The 17,957-nt window shown below is 34.5% G+C and overlaps 1 protein-coding gene across 1 annotated transcript in view; it reads left to right on the top strand.

Moving 5' to 3' along the window:
* Eip63E (cyclin dependent kinase Eip63E) overlaps window positions 1-17,408 on the top strand; it is a 123,045-nt gene extending 105,637 nt beyond the window's left edge. Inside the window, exons 9-18 of the mRNA XM_089246050.1 lie at window positions 3,527-3,589; window positions 4,349-4,410; window positions 9,007-9,068; window positions 11,887-12,007; window positions 12,241-12,334; window positions 14,968-15,031; window positions 15,118-15,215; window positions 15,306-15,396; window positions 15,496-15,591; window positions 17,287-17,408. Coding sequence (XP_089102176.1) covers window positions 3,527-3,589; window positions 4,349-4,410; window positions 9,007-9,068; window positions 11,887-12,007; window positions 12,241-12,334; window positions 14,968-15,031; window positions 15,118-15,215; window positions 15,306-15,396; window positions 15,496-15,581 — 741 coding nt within the window. The 3' untranslated portion in view covers window positions 15,582-15,591; window positions 17,287-17,408. The remainder of the gene's footprint in view (window positions 1-3,526; window positions 3,590-4,348; window positions 4,411-9,006; window positions 9,069-11,886; window positions 12,008-12,240; window positions 12,335-14,967; window positions 15,032-15,117; window positions 15,216-15,305; window positions 15,397-15,495; window positions 15,592-17,286) is intronic.
* The last annotated feature ends 549 nt before the right edge of the window (window positions 17,409-17,957 follow it).

The raw sequence follows: 17,957 nt of genomic DNA, 5'->3' as shown, positions 1-17,957 counted from the left end.
GAAGAAAGTAGTCATTTCAAAACATTACGATGAAAGTATTGTTGCTATAAATCATTGCTAAGAAGGTAGGAAACCAATGTGGTTACAGTATTGTTGCAAAAAAGAAATGACGTGAAAGCCTTATTGTGGAAATGATTGCGATGAAAGTATTGTTGGGAAATGTGTTGCGATAACAAATATTGTGACACAGTGTTTCCGAGAAAATATTGTGACAGAGCATTATAGTGAAAGAGTATTATAGTGCAAAGCATTGCTGATAAAGTATTGTGGCTAAGACACTACGATGATGGTATTGTTGCCAAAACATTGCGAGGAAAGTATTGTTGCTACAAGGCTTTGATATGGACTGTTTAGTTAAAATCAATATGGTGGAAGTATTGTTGTGAAAAGCAAATATGGCTACAGTACCGTTATGAAAAGCAACGCAGAACAAGTATTGCTAGGAAAAATACTGTGATCAAAGTATAGTGATAAAGCACTGCCGAGAGAGAAAGCATTATAATGAAAAGTGTCATGGAGAAATATTGTTGCGACAAACCATTGCAGAGAACGTGTTGTTACAGCAAAGTATTGCTCTAACAAAGCGCTTCGGTGAAACTATTACTGTGAAAAGCATTGCCCGATTAATGTAATTGGCAATTTAATGTTAAAATGAATGTATTTATTTTAGAATATTACGGGTATAGCGACTGCTTTGAGGATATATTCTCAACGAGAAAGCCAGTTCGCATTCGCTCATTGAATTTAGGAAACTTCAAAATGCACCAGTCGACCAGAGCCCTACAGTCGGTAAATTGTACAACGGCCCTCGGAGGGAATAATAAAAAAAATTCAATTCAACAATGAATAACTGTCGGACTAGTCTTATCAGATGGAACTAGTCACGTGACTTCAGTTAAACTATCACGTTTTAGTAAAACATACAGTGGTATCAAATGGCAAAAAACACATAAACAAGCCTCATTCAATTTCCTCATTGCATTTTCTTTGTTAAATCAGGATTCATAGCATCATAAAATTCATAGCATCTTACATCAAAAAGTCCACCATAACGATGACCGAAATCTTAAAAAAAGTTATACTTTATAATGGCGTTTTCGCCCTAGTGATGCGTTCCACCCGCCCCCGCTTCGGAATTTTATGAAAGGAATTGAATATCGAAACTATCCAATTGGGACAATCGAATGATAATAATGCGCCACGTGTTCTTTATGATGCAGTAAAGAAGCGCGAGGAAGAAGTGCATTCGCAATAACACAAAAATTCAGAGGATTTATCGGTATTTTTCTACATGAATAATTCAATATGGCTTTCCAGCAAATAAAAAACGATTCCTTTGGGAAACAGGAACGAATATTTTCAGCGGAAAATATCCGTCTTTTTTGCTGAATAGTCATATAGTTAATATTCCATATTCATGTTTTTCTTTTTAGTGAATACAGAAATAATATTACATTCATAATGATATTAATATTCATTTCCTATACATGCGTGTTTATAAATGTGTATAAATTTGATAAATATTTATTCAAAAATTTTATTTCCCCTTGTTTTCAAAATTTCTTATCGGTATTTTTGTTTTTGTTTTTTGAATTAATATTGAAATGCGGCTTTAGGGTTTTCTGACATTGGCTGTGTTCGTACATCCAGTATTCTGGGCGAACTTTGAATTGTGTTGCAGGGAAGTCAAAATTAAACATTTTTTAGTCATGGACGATGTATGGGGGCGAACCGTTCATCTTAGAGGCATTCTTCTAATTAGAAAAAGTATCCAAATAACATGTAGACCTCAGATAAGTCATATCTGATATAACTTGCAATATGGTAACCCTCGTATTGCAAGGGGTTGTATTGTTATCAAAATAAAATTAACTTTTTATACGGGCACCCTGTGCTCAAAATGCCAACTAGAAAGTTGTTGCCCTGTCTCTCCTGATTCCAACAAACGAAATTCCGTTTCCAAGTTGAATATTCGCTGAGATATTTGAATTAAAAAAAGGAGAAAACTCGCAAGGAAAAAGGAAACAGCATAAATCAGGGAAAGAAGCGTTTTACCCATAACCTTGATATCAAAAAATATTTTAGAGCCGTGATATAGTCACACAGTGTGGTCCGGCATGCGCCCATTCATTAGACATTTCTCATAAGGAATGTTTACAAGAGGCACGTACCGTTTTGTGCTTCCAGGAATTATGTGAGCTGGACATTGATATCGAAGAACCGAATGCTACTCGCTTCGCATCTCAGCGATATCGAAGGATAAGTGTATCCGGAAATTTTACTGCTACCACTACCGAACCACACATGCACCTCGTCCATATTCCTCTGCAGAACTTCTAACGAATCGGTACATGTTTGAATATTCGTGTAATGTAGTCAACCTTCTGTGAAGTTTGTTTCTGTGTAGTGCTGCCATCTGTCATCAATTTCCTTTCTATGAGTGAAGCTCAATGATTGAATAATTGTATCGTTGTAGGCCGCTTGCTCTCTGTGGCGAGACTTGTTTTGTGGAGAGATCGGCTCGCATTTGCTCCTCGAAGTTGGAAACAGAAATGTTATTGCTGTGAGATGGACAGCAATAGTCTGGTATAAAGTGCTCTGTGTGTACAATTTTTGAACACAGCTCCTATGTATTCATTCTCCGAATCCAAGAAGAGGCACGTCATCGAAAACTCGGACAGAACGAACACGAGCACGTTTATTCACAGGAATGATATCATCGACTGAACAAAACAGTGGCGAACATCGCCAGAACGAAGCACTTCAAACTTACATTCTATGGAAAAACCCCCACTATTTGTGGTTTTCCTCAACCATCCTCTAAAAATTGACCAGAAAAATTTTCCATCACCCTGTACGCATTTTCGAAACACTCTGTATACACTGATAAGTATGGGAGTTTGCCCGAAATATTTATTGCATGGATAAGAAGAAAGCGAATATTCGTTTCTTGGGGGAGAATAAGGCAATAACAACTTCACGGGCGCTCGATTACACGCTCCCCGTTTTTTGGTTTTTTTTTTCCTATTCTTAGCAGATTCCCGGTTTTTTTTCCTTTTGTTATTTCCCGGTTTCTAGACTCATTCATTCATTCTTCCCGTTTTTCCCGATCCTCTCCTATATATATTTTTTTCGTATTCTGGGAATTCTATCGTATATAAAGGAGAGGAAAAAAAATAGGAAAAATGGAAGTTAAGAACAGAAAAGGAACGATACGCTCTCTAGGAAAAGATCAATTAGTTATAACTTCGTTGACAATCGGCAATATTGGGAAGGATCCTGGATATCCTATTTTTTCTATGCTATCTCCTTCTCTCTGCATTTTAGTTATTTCCTCACCGTTATTTTTCAAAGACCTCGTATAATATGTTTATTGATCGCTATAGGTGGATTCATTATGTTGGTCTAGGAATGGATTTATTGCAAAGTTTTTATTATCGATGTTCTGTAATATATTTATTGTATTGAAATTAATTTTGATAGTATTTATTTGTATTATGAATATCTGTTTGTGAATCTTTTGTAGAATACAGATCTCAGTCAATACATGGAGATGCATCCTGGAGGTCTTCATCCTAACAATGTCAAGGTGAAACGTCAAATATTTAATTTAGTATTATGTTATAAATTTTTTGAGATGTTTTCGTAACTGCTAGAGAAAAAATAATTGCATAACTTTAATTTAATATGGCATAACGAATAATGCTTTTTCCTCGTCAAAGATTGAAAGGTTCAACAATGATTAATTTTCACTCCAACAATATTGATCATGAATCTAGTTCAATTGTGGATTTTTCATACAATTTCATTCATGTTTTCTAATTTACAATTAAGACTCGAAAAATTCAAATTCATGATTAAGATACGGAAAATTCCCATCCACAATTAAGATCCGAAAAACTCCCATTCACAACTAAGATCCGAAAAATTCCAATTCACAATTTAAGATCCAAAAAATTCCTTCAACAATTAAGATCCAACAATCAGCTCTCACGATTGGGATCAAGGAAAATATAAGTTATACTGTACTCAATTTGTGCAAGCTAATTTTGCAATATGCAAAAGCTCCCCTTCACATCTGAATTCCAACAGCAGACCCATCTATTTGCCCTCACAATCCAACAATACTCTTAACCATTGAGACATAGAAGTTCCAATTATCCAACGATTCACTCTCATAATTTGAGATCCAACAACAGTTGCTCATACGCAACGGTTTTCGCAAGTAGTATAATTTTTATGTTTTTCATGTATGATGGTATCCATGCAAATTATTACACAAAAGCAATATTTTATTCAAAAAAAAATTTCATTTCTAATTACATATTTATTTTTCTTATTATTTCAGTTGTTCTTGTTCCAGTTGTTACGTGGTTTGGCTTATTGTCATCAGAGAAGAGTATTGCACAGGTTGGTTCAATTTCTTGTCACCGTTTATATAAAAAAAAAATTTCATATTTATTATCGATCTACATTAAAAGTAGTCGTACACAGGGCCGTAACTAAAGTATTTCCCGCCTGGGGCAAAAGCGCCTTTGCCCCCCCCCCCACAACTTTAAATTTCGATAATTTTATAACGGTGTTCTTTGTTCCCTCCTAAAACTGTCGCCATCCTGAATTTTGCCACCCGAGGCAAATGCCCCACTCCCCCTAGCTCCGCTCCTGGTTTTACATCATGATTTCTCTGCAATTATGTTTTCATGATTTCTCTGCAATTATGTTTTCATGATTTCTCTGCAATTATGTTTTCATGATTTCTCTGCAATTATGTTTTCATGATTTCTCTGCAATTATGTTTTCATGATTTCTCTGCAATTATGTTTTCATGATTTCTCTGCAATTATGTTTTCATGATTTCTCTGCAATTATGTTTTCATGATTTCTCTGCAATTATGTTTTCATGATTTCTCTGCAATTATGTTTTCATGATTTCTCTGCAATTATGTTTTCATGATTTCTCTGCAATTATGTTTTCATGATTTACTTATGTTCTTATACTAGCAATTTTTTGTATTATTTTCATTTTTGTAATTTTTCTATAATTTTTATAGTCCTAGTTTTTCTATATTTCACAAGTTTATGATTTTTTTTTCACAATTTCCGCATTTATAACTATTCAAAAAATTTTATCTTCATGATTATTCAAAAGTTTTATCTTCGTAATTTTTTCCATAACTTTATCTTTGAAATTTTTGCGTTTTTTTTTAAATTTTTCTTACATTCATATGGTTACGGACGACTTGGAAAAACATTTTGTATTCGATAAGCTTACAGAAACTGTGCTTAATTTACTGACAGTTTGGTTTTTTTTCTTTTAAATTAATAAACTTTTTGAAAAATAAATTTTTAGTAAAATTTCATTAAATTGAAGTAATAAGTAACTACTATTCCAAGACACCCCATGCACTATTCACCAAAAAAAAAAAAGTAATATATTTTATTAATTCAGTTCTGTTCATGTACAGAAAATAAAAAATTCAAAATTGAAAATCAAGATAAAATTTTTGAAAATTTATTAAAGCATAAATAAATATCCATTTTCCCAATTTTATTTCAAAAATGACATTATTTAGAACTTTTAATTCCCCAAAAATAGTTGACACATGAATAAATATATATGAAAATTACTTAAATTTTTTTTTATACAAACCGTTTACGTAAACGCAACGTCAGTCAACTGACACGTCTAGCCAAATTTGCCCATACGCTGACCGAAATTTCTGCGAAAATGCCATTCAAAAGGAATCAAATTCTACAACAGCATCCATTTTGACGTCTATAGGAATTTTGAATGGAAATATGAAATAAAGAAATACGATTTTTTTTTTTTTGGCAATTTTCCATAAATTCGAGAATTTGGCTTATTTTTATATTTGTTCTTATACATGTACATAACGTATGCTCCCTTTATTTATTTTCCACTCCAAAATTCCTCATGTAATTTTTTTCTTCTCCTGTCTATAAGCCGTTTCGGAAAAGACAAAGCGCTTTTTATCCTGGCAAATACCGTGCACTGAAAAATTGAAAAATTTACTAAAAAAAAATTGATTTATTTCCACACATATTTCATTGTGTCAGAAACATCTGAAACTTTAACGTGTTCCTTTCTTTTTCATATACATTCAATTTTCTTTCGTGAAAACGGGAAATTCAAATTCCATTTTGCTTTTATTTTCCTGATCATGCAAATTATTTTATTTCAACATGTAACAAAGCGGAAAATACAATGTACGAATTTTCTCAAGTCTTCCAATTTCGTTGAATGTAGTGTATGGTCATAAATTTATTTAATGGAAATTTAAATATTGATATTGAAATGCTAATAAAATTTAATTAAAGTTGTCATAAAGATTTCAAACGTGGAGTTACCTACAGGGTTTTATGATGATTATTTTTATATTTTCAATAAAATATCATTTAATATAAAAAAAATTTAAAAATTTATGAAAGAACTAATTTAAGACTTGAACGGGTCCTTCATAATGGGTAATGCCGTATGTGCAAATAAAAAAATGTCATGTAATTTAGAATTAGTTAAGTAATTTAGAAATTGATATTATCTAAATCAAGGCGCTCAACCTTCGGGAGAGTGCGCGCCACTTCATTGGTTTGAAAACGGGGCTTTTTTTAAGTGACCCGGGACAGCGCTGCAGGTCACTTAGGTCATCTGTAAATGTGCGCCGCTAAGTACTCTGGAACTGTGCTGCGGGCCACTCAAGTGATCTGTAAACCTGCGGCGGCTCTTAAATTACGTGGGATTGCGCCAGTGGACCACTCAATTGATCTTTGAATATGCCGCGGGCCACTCAAATGGTCCGTAATTATATCGCGAGTCACTGAAGTGACCTGGGATTACACCGGGATGTGCCTTTCAAGTGATCTATGAGTGTGCCGTAATCGCTTGAGTGATCTGGAACTGTGCCACAGGTCACTTAAGTAACATGAAAATGCGTCGCTGCCTCCTTCGCAGATCTGGAACAGTGCCTCAAGTCACTTAAGTGTTCTTTAAATGCGCTGCGGTCACTTGAGCTATCTGGAATCGTGCCGCGGGCCACTTGAATGATGTGGAACTGCACCGCGGTTCACTTAAGAGATCTGTTCGTGTGCCGCTTAGTTCATTTTTACAAAGTTACGTTTGATTTCACGGGCCCCGTCAGATGACTCCGGGGACCACATTTAGCCCCGCAGGTCAAGGTTGAGCATGCGTAATATAAATTGATATTATCTAAATGCATATAATTTTTAAAAAATATGATACATATTGGTAAATATTCAAGTGTTTTAATATATGTCTATACTTTATTATGCTTCCATTACTACATTTGATATACGTAAAAATAATATAAAAAAATTATACCTTAAATTAATGTTAAACTTCAAGTAAATTTAATCAAAGAACTAAATGCAAAGTATAGAAAGGGGTCATTCAAGTATTACGTCGGCATCGATGGAAGGGGTTCCGATTTGCTGACTTTTGATTACAAGGGGGAGGGGGGGGGGTGGTTGGATGATGCTTACGTCATCAACCACCCTTTATGAAGATATGAAATATTCTTGATGGCATCTTACTCGGTGCGCCAAAAACGAGAGAAACCTCTCGATAGTTTGTGGGCACTTGAAGTAACATCCTCCTTCTCCTATTGATAAGTGCCCTACAGAACCACTTTAGTGATCTCTAAATGTTTCGCGGATCCAAGTGATCTGGAAATGTGTCCGGGCCGCTTAAGAGTTCTGGAACTGTGTCCCGAGTCATTTAAGTGATCTGAAAATGTGCCACGGACCGCTTAGATGCTCTGGAATTGTACCACGGGTCACTTAAGCTATCTGTAAATGCGTCGCTCAGTTCATTTTTACAAAATTAGGTTTGTGAAGGGCAGGCTGCATCAGATTACCCCCCAGGGCATATTTGGTGCGCGGACCAAGGGCCTTTATGCGATTCATCATTATATAGATTAGAGGGTGAGCCGCAATGAATTTATTAACGATAAATTTTAAGTTCATAGCCTCCTAATAGCATCAAAATTAACGGAAATTGGCTATTATAACAGGTAAAAAAAAATAATTTTTTGATCGTCGGGGGGGGGGCATAAGGGGAGAAGGGGTTCGTGCGCCCCCCATCCCGTGTATGTCTCTGATTCCACCAATATGCGTTAGGATTCAGAGGGGCGGAGCTGATGAAATTTTGCTGACAAGTGGGGGGTTCAGAGATTTGCCGACATGAGAGGGGGTCAAAAATGGCTAAAAATTTGCTGACATAATACTTGAACGGCACCAAAGAAAGCAAACAAAATATTATTTGTTTCAAGCCTATGTAAAAACAAGCAACTTCGTTAAATTTAGTGTAAAATTTTATGAAATATAAGTAATAATGGATTTAAAAAAAAAAAATGTCACATAAGAATTTCAAATTTTTAATGAGTTTGATGGAAGTTATTCTTAACTTGGTCTTTAAAATGTTAATGAGTATGAATTTTTTAGCAAATAAGTATCTTTGTTGTGATTTTTTAACACAATATGGAAGTTCATTGAAAAAAAACGATTGAAAATTTTACTTAAAAGGCACTGAAAAAGTCAAAATTTGTGAAAAAAAATGTTTAAAAACAAAATAAATTTCAATCTTATAAATTCACGTGATTTTTAGAAATAATTAACCGATGATTAGTTCATTTGAAAAAAGTATTTTAGTATATCGTGTGTATTTTAATTTAAATTTAGGAAAACAATGCATAAATAAATCAGCACTAACCAATCAGTAATTTGAAGAAAAAATCGATAACATTAAAAAGTAAATTGGAATAATTTATTTGATCAAATTTATCAACCAAAAATTAAAAATTGGATTGAATTTCAAAAATCTGATTCGTTTACTCGAAAAGGTGCAATATGTGACATTAATGAGTTGATCAATAAGTTCAATTATTTCTTATTTGCCTTTTTTTTAATCAAACATTGAAATGTATATTTGAAAAATGAACACGTGAAATGCAATTTATTCAATTTTTGCAGAGATCTCAAGCCTCAAAATCTATTGATAAGTGAAATGGGGGAATTGAAGCTGGCCGATTTCGGTGAGATTAATTATTAAATTGTGCAATCGTCATTACATGTGCGTGTATTACAAAATTATAATTTTTTGTGAACATTTTTCATTGAATTACGATCATGAATACAGCAGATGCGTCGTGAAATTTCTAATTCATTAAATGAAAATGTATTAAACGATTGATCTTTTAAAAATAGGAAGCATATATAAAAATTGTTCGAATTACATTAAAATAATTATTTTTCATAATTTTCTTCACTTTAAAGTAATTTTATTACGTCAGAAAATGTGAAAATGATGGCTTTTATGAAATTATTATGTATTTTCAGAAATCAGCAGAAGCATTTCATCGAAAAGATAACATCTAATTTTTTTTTAAATTCTAGACATTTTGCATTATATGAAATATTATTGAAATATTATGTGAATTTTCTTAAAACAAAATTGCGATAACTTGGAAATTGAATCCCCTTTTGTTGGATCTTTTTTTTTCTCAACGTATTTCACTCTTTCCCCAATGTGGAATCCTATTTTAAAAATTCGATCTTTTCCCCATTTTATTGAACTTTCCCTTTATCTTCTTCTCTAGGGACCCTGTGGGGGAAGCCGCCCAAACAGCCAATCTTTTCTCATTAAGGCATCCCGAAATGCAATTCCAACCCCCAAAAAAAAATCCATTCTTTTAGGTTAGGTCGAGAATATATTTGGCCTTTCAAGTTTATTCTTACGGGAACGATTCCCGGCTAAAATGTCTTTCGTTAAGTCGTCAATATTTTTAATGTATTGGCTTTACTGGATTCGAACGAATCTTAAAGCAAACACGTGACAAGTCAAAAGGAAAATACACGGGAGGAACTTTCTCGCTCATAATTGCTTGAACAAATATAACGTGTTGGTTTAGTCCAGTGGTGCGCAAACTTCTCTGTCTACGGGCCAGATATTCTGTATTTCTGTCGCTCGCGGGCCAGAAGCCTTTATCCACAACATGTGTATTTTACGGTAGATTTCCGGATAATTTCAGGCGTTCCAACTTTTTTTTATAAAATTTCCCGTTTTTCCTCTTATTTTTAATGGAGAATTCTTGGATTTTTGAAATCAAGAATTGATATTTTTTTTCATAAATTCATAATTGTCATATAATATGAATTAATATCATAATACTACAGTCATATAAACATATTTATCTCGCATATTTGTCAAACACATACGTTCTGTTTGATGACTTATAAATCTTCACTCGTGTGGAAGCTCCCTACTTCCCACCATTGGGTATTTTTCAACAATTCTAACGATTATTTGGCAATTTTACTTGCCTTTGACAATTTTTTTGGAAAATATACTTTTCTTTGAAAAATTATTTTTGGCCACAATTAGCAACTCAACTTCCGTTGGATAATTTTTTCCCCGATAGTTTGTGATATCCCACATAGATTACGATTTCCCGTTTCCCGTATTTTTATGAAGGAAATATGGTCACCCTAGGTATTTATTGTGTTGTATGTTTGTTGATACTTTTCTACCGAAACACTTTAGCTGGCCGGGTGGAATCCTTTGGTGGGTCGCATCTGGCTCGCGGGCCGTAGTTTGCCCGTCACTAGTTTAGTCGGTCAATCACAAGAAAGAATCAGAGCACGCCTGTTCGAGGAAAGCGTCTATATCTGGGGCGTTCAACCTTTCAGATTTTTGCAGGTATAGATAGTACGGGATATTACTTTAGAAATTGTACTTTCCACGAGGCCCGCGGGCCACCAATTCATGCTGTGGCATTATCGGTTATTAAACGGCGATGTGCAAATTATTGTGAACACTTTTATTTTCTCTGAATTTATTTCTTTCATTAAATTTTAATTTTAATTTATTTTCAAATAAATTCCTTTCAATATTTAATTAATTAATTTCTTTAATCAATTTTTTTTCTATTAAATCTGAAGTTTGTCTCCCTAAATCTGAAATTATTTTTCACTTATTTTAAATTTTTTCTCCCTGTTATTAATTTTAAATTTTCATTATTTGTAAAATTATTTCTTTCAAAAAAAAAATCTTAATTTTTTTCATGAATTATCAATGTAATTTTAATAATTTTGAACTTATTTGTATAAGTAGTTCCGTAACTATTTTTTTTCATTAATTATAAATTTTCAATAATTATGATATTATTTTTATCAATAACTCTAAAACTATTTTTTCCATTAAGGTGTTTTCTTAGCATTTCTGTAAATTCTGTAATTACGTATACATTTTGAATGTACTAATTGGCCTGTCGATATATGTAACCCATATGAAATCATAGACCTAAACAACAGTTTTGGCCCTTTTAATGTGTCAAATGCACAGCATTACTATCGAACCTGGGAAGTATGTCACAGTTCTAAATACAGCAGTTTAGACTTTCAGAAAATCTAAAATTCCGTAATGCATATTTGTTTACAAAATAACACGGTAAAATAGCCGTTTTTGACAATAAATTTGGACATTTTACGCCCCCACCACTCTTGCTAAATATTGTATCCCCCTGGACATATAAAAGGTCCACCACTACATGAAAATATTTGATTTTAAAATCCACCGAAAATATTAGAATTAAAATGTATTTGATTTAAAACTTTAATATATTTAATTTTAAAGATTTTTAATTTAAAAATTTTTGTAATTAAACAGTTTTACGAGAAAAGTTCTTTTTACGTGTTCAGCAATTTCTTATCATAAAGAAAAACTTATTATTCTTCATTAGTTTGATTTAATTCGTTTTTTTAACATTCTAAAAGAGCGATTAATAATAAATAAATTATTTTAGTAATAATTTCTTAATGTGTGTATAATTTTTATAAATATTTTCGTGTAAGGTCTGGCAAGAGCTAAATCGGTTCCGAGCCGAACATTTTCACACGAAGTCGTGACTCTATGGTATCGCCCTCCAGATGTTCTCCTTGGTTCTAGAAACTACTCAACATCTTTAGACATGTGGTAATGAAATTATTAATTTATCATTCATTATTTATCATCATCCAATATTTTATAATTATTGATTATTAAATTTTTGTTGCTCTCTCTCGTATTGTTTTATGTAATATCCGAGCCAATCGTCGATAATCAAAACTGAATACTCGCTATGGAAACATATTTTTTTTTCAATTACCATTATTTACATAATATTTGCATATCAGTTACGGGATTTTTCGATAATCTTTTCTCGACAGGGGTGTCGGTTGTATATTCGTCGAGATGATCACAGGAAAAGCCGCATTCCAGGGCATAAAGGATACCATGGATCAGCTCGACAAGATATTCAAGGTACAATAGTTCATACATTAATCACCGATAATATTGAAAAAAATTTTTTAATCGGGAATGTTATTATGAATGCCGTATTTCTCGACCTACGGCTTATTCGCCTCGGCGCTTACGCTTTTAAAAATGTAATTTTAGAGGTTATTGACACTCGTGCTGATGACACGGACGCACGTTTGTTTTTATTTTGGAAATATACATGGGGAATATAATTTATCCTACGGAAAGGTGCGTTTGCTTACAATAAGCGGACAAATACACTCATGTCCATAAATTAAGGATAATTCAGAATCACACGGAAATCGAAATCTGAAGTAAAAGTTTCACCTGTAGAATTATCACACACATCTGCAAGAATGATATGCAAATTTCAGGAAGCCACCAGTTGATGCCGATAGTACGTCACAATGACGAGAGTGTAAGAGGGGGGGTAGATAAGGAATGGTGGCAAAGAAGTAAAATTGTTCACAAGAGTTTTGTAAGGCGCTCAGTGCCATAAGCGAATAGTTATGACACAGGAGAGGCATGTGGATGTTTTTTTACGTGGTAGAATTATCGGCCGCCTGGAATGTGGGCGTTCTCAGATGGAAGTATCCGAGGAACTTGGAATTGCCCAAAGTGTCATCTCTAGGGTTTGGCAACGATTCCAAGATAACCGAAATGTCAGTAGACGTTACAGTAAAGGTCGCCCCCGAGTTACAACGCCGAATGAAGACCGGTATTTGAGTAACTGCCAAAAGAAGCAGACGGAGCACAGCATCCGACCTGTCTCGTCAGCTATCTGCAGCCACGGGTACCACAGTTTCAAGGCAAACCTTGCACAGACGTTTGGGAGATATTGGTCTATATGCTCGCAGGCCTGTCAGATGTGTTCTGCTCACGGCAACTCACTATCGGCAGCGATTAGCCTAGAGTAGAGAACATGCAATGTGGACATCGTCACAGTGGGCTTGTGTGATGTTTTCCGACGAGTCCAGGTTTAGCTTGCAGTCTGATTCACGTCGGACTTTCATATGGAGAACGCCAGGTACCCGTTACCACCAAGACAACATCATTGAACGACACCGTTACGGTGGTGCAGCATTGCTCGTTTGGGGTGGAATTATACTGGGTTCCAGAACAGATCTGCATGTTCAAACCGGAACCATGAAAGCCCAAATTTATCGGGACATCATTCTGGAACAACATGTACGTTTGTTTAGGGGTGCCATGGGCGCAGAATTTGTGTTTATGGATGACAACGCCCGTCCTCACCGAGCAAACATAGTAAACGAATGCCTTAAATCTAAGGATATAACCCGTATGGAATGGCCAGCATTCCACCTGACTTGAATCCGATAAAGCATGTGTGGGACATGCTTGGCCGACGAGTTGCAGCCCGTCAACCACCTCCTACATGTGTACCGGAACTTCGGAGAGCATTGCTTGCTGAGTGGAGTGATCTTCCCCAAGATCAGATCGATAATTTGATACTCAGCATGCCTAGGCGTTGTGCGGACTGTATTTCATCGCATGGGAGACATACAATGTATTAACCATTATACCAACCATGTAATAGTAAGTTTTTGTAAAGCAGATTTTTTTTTTTACAATTGCTCCAGGGAGCAATTGCAAAAAAAAATCTGCTTTGTATCCCCCTGTTGCTCCAGGGAGCAATTGTGAAAAATATTGAATAAATTGTTAAAAATATTGAATAAATTGTGGAAAAGAATGAATAAGTTATGAATACGATTATAAATATGATTATGAATAGATAGGTAATTGTAAATGTATATTATGAATACATTATTAATAAATTACCGGAGAAATTAAATGAATTAATAAAATATAGAACACATTGTCGGAAAAATAATAAATAATTATAAAATTGTAATCATTAAACTATGAAAATATAAAGAAATAAATTATGAAAATATAAAGAAAAAATTATGGAAAATATTGATTAAACTATTGGGAAAAAAAGTACTGAATAAATAACTAAAAAATATTGAACAAATTACTGGAAAAATAATGAATAAATTATAAAAATATAATGATTAAACTATGAAAATATAACAAACTAGCTATAATACCCGCTGCCCGTGTTTTCTTCAATGACGCTTTTTGGATCACGTGATTTCCCCCTTCTTTCTTTGAGGGACATACAAACCGTGTGTAAGTTAACCAATATGGCGACTTCCTGCACGACTCATAAAATAAAAAAATCTAGATTTACAGAAACGTAGAAATGAATATATATACGTAGAAAAAATATATATATAATATATATTTTTTTTCCTTTTTTAAGGGGCGCTAAGTATTTCGATCCCCCCCCCCGAACTTTAAGTTATCTATTTCTGCCTGTTTCTTCTTCCAAAAACGCTTAATTAAAGCTGTGGAATTTCTTCGATGTGCTTTACGGGCCCATAATTAATTTTAAAACAACCTAAACAACATGAATTTATGTGGTTGAATATTAAAAGACAACACGGAGACATTAATTTTCGTGCCTGAGAATATTTATATAAAAAATTGAAATCAATGTTATTGCATGGATATCTAACTCAAAAGTACTGAAAGTACTGAACAAATTATGAGTTTATGTAATATTTATGAAATTAAAAACATTACCTTCTACCATTTTTGCAATTCTTCAGGTACTTGGGACCCCGACGGAAGAAACTTGGGACGGAGTATCGGAATTGCCGAACTACAAGCCAAGTAAATACATAATATTTTATATAATTACAGATCAACGAGTCAGCTAATCAATTGCTTGAATGGTATATATATTTATTTTTCCTCAGAAAACTTTGGCCATTACAAGACGCAGCATCTGACCTCCACTTTCCCGAGGTTGAAAGAAATCAACCAAGCCGAGGAATTGGCTCACAGATTTCTACAGGTTAATTAATTTTTTGCTATTAATTAATCGATGTAAATTAAAAAAATCAATATCCAACATTTCATTTTACCGAAATTTATTTATTTGCAGCTGCAGCCGAGGTATCGAATATCAGCTGTCGAAGCTTCTCGCCATTCTTATTTTGAAGAGCTTCCGCCCAAAATCTATGACCTGCCAGAACGTAATATAATTTATTTGAAATCATCTAGCGTAAAAAAATTATTGCGCTCAAATAAATTGATTATTATATAAATTAGTTTATTTTGTAATTCTTCCACAGATGTCTCCATTTATACCGTTGCCGGCTGTAAACTCAGTCCAGAGAATTTCAACACTCACAAATCGTTGATCAAAGTACGGCATTAGAACAAAAGCAGTAAGTTTCAGTTTTTTGAAATTTTTGATCGCCAGGAAAAGAAAAGCAACCTTCTCACATTAACCCATTTACGTAAAAACTTTCGGCGACAAATTCTGTATTTGGCGAAACGGCGATAAATCTGGTAACCTTGTCCAAACTTAACCGCACGTAAGAAAAAGGAATAATGGGAAAGAAAAAGTAGAAGAAAACTAAGAAAAAATAAATCTAAAAGGGAAAATAGTATACTTAAAACATACGTATGTAAGAGAGCATACAGTAGGTTGTTCTTTTTCACCCTCACCCTACGTGTTCTCTTGGTTATAACCGTTCTCATTCGCTCTTGCGTATATAAAGTAGAAAGATACATTATATGTGCGGGGAAAACCACTAACTTAAGTATGGAAAAAACGGGAAGGAAAAAAAAACTTCTCGGTATGATATTACAATAACGCTTCGCGATGGTGAGGAGAGAGGAAAGAATACACAGAGAACTCTGGATTGAATTCTTTCCGCTGGTGGAACCACTAAACTGGTTAAAATTGGCATCATAGTGGAATCACATCTAATGTATACTAATTAATTGATGAATACCAGTTAATTTATGTATCTTAAAATACAGAGTAATTGTCGAATTCCCTTTCCGCGTTCATAATACAATTTGTTAGGTTACACACACTACCCACATAAGTGGGGAAGCTTATAAGAAGAAAGTACAAATTGTTTCACCATCCTGGAGATCGGCCTTCTCTTCGGCACTGGAATCGACCACGGGTCTTTTCAGTCTCTCATCAGTCCCCCCCCCCCACACACAAACACACATAAAGGAAATGGGGGGTTGACAGGACTCAGGACCTGAGATGAGTCCTGCTGGTTTTTTTCTCACTAAAAAGTAGAATTACAAGGGTCCAGAATTTCCCACAAGCGGAAAAAAAAGAGGATTCATCTCGGGCCTGCGGGTGTTGCACCCCACCACTCCCCCCCCCCCCCTTATGGGTGGACTATGGATAAGAGACTAACAATGCCCCGTGGTTGACCTCGGTGGCATCTGAAATAATGGCTCAGTTTTCTTAGTTCCTCTCTAGCTCAGTGATAATATTCAAAATATCTCCTCAGTCTCCCTCCGTGCCTCAGCGGCAGTGTCTGAAGTATTGGCTCAGTTCCTTCTAGCTCTGTGGTAGTATCGAAAGTATTTTCTCAGTCCCTCTCCAGCTCAGTGGCAGTTCTAGAGTGTTGGTTCAGTTCCCTCTGTCTCAGTGGCAGAATCTAAAATAATGAGTTAGTTTTCTTAGTTCCTCTAACTCTAGTGCCTAAAATATCATCTTAGTCCCTCTCTAGCTCAGTGGTAGTACCTAAAGCATAGGAAATGAGCCATAATTTTAGATACTAGACTAGAGGGAACCGAACCAACCTTTAGATACTGTCCCTGATCTAGAGAGGGGGCTGAGCCAATCACACTTTTATTTCGCCAAAAGAAGTAAAAGTTTCAGTTGATAAACTTGAAGAGTTGCCAGCATCAAGTACAAGTGTCTTGGGAAAAAATCGATTATTACAATATCAAGAGTTTTAATATTGATTTTCTTTCAATAAGATCAAAAGTTTCCGCAATTGGCGAATTAACTGTAAAAGAAATTGGCTACCGAAATTCTAATATCAATTTATTTGTCTTAATGAAGATTAATTTTCTTCTTCTCTTTTTCTTTTCCTTTCTTTCAGACAGAGAACTGACTAGCTGTGCAACAACAAAACATGGCGGCAGTGTTAACGTGTTCATCACTGTAATATGATTGTCGAGGAAAAGATAGTCTCTTTCGTGGCTATAACTGATTTCAGCGAAACGTTTGGTGTTTATATCTCTAGTCAAAAAGTAGGCTCGATACCTGCTCGGATGATGGCATGGTGTATATATATTGGAATGCGTGAAAGAGGCCGTCACGTGACCACAGTGCAATGATGTACTTTTTGGACAGTGAAAATATTTCCCCCCCCCCTTTGATATGTGAATGAATTATGAGAATTTGGCGGGATCTTATATAATTGTGACTCGATAATTCGCCAATCAGCGACGGATCAGGAAGGGACAAAATACTGTGCAATATTGTGAGCGATGGGACTGCTTCAGTCAATATGTAAATGAATACTGTTTTTTCAGACAAGCATTTTGTAACAATCGACAATTGATTTTTTTTGTAATTGAATTTTCGAGAAGCAAGAATGAACTTTTTTGGAACTTATTCTCTAATTGGCTCTGTCCGTTTGTAGGAGGAAAAGTGGCCAATAGTAAAACTTGTATTACATCTTCCAAATCGTTAAATTTAAAAAATTCAATGCAGACGTAATACTTAATCGCCAATTATCGTGCTTTGGAGATTTATTTGGCGGGTAAG

This window comes from Pholcus phalangioides, unplaced genomic scaffold (assembly GCF_987345545.1).
Source record: "Pholcus phalangioides strain wild (caught in Gottingen) unplaced genomic scaffold, Ppha-v1.0 ptg000016l_1, whole genome shotgun sequence".
Lineage (NCBI taxonomy): Eukaryota > Metazoa > Arthropoda > Arachnida > Araneae > Pholcidae > Pholcus > Pholcus phalangioides.
The sequence above is the reverse complement of the archived record's forward strand: the minus strand, read 5'-3'. Positions and strand labels throughout refer to the sequence as shown.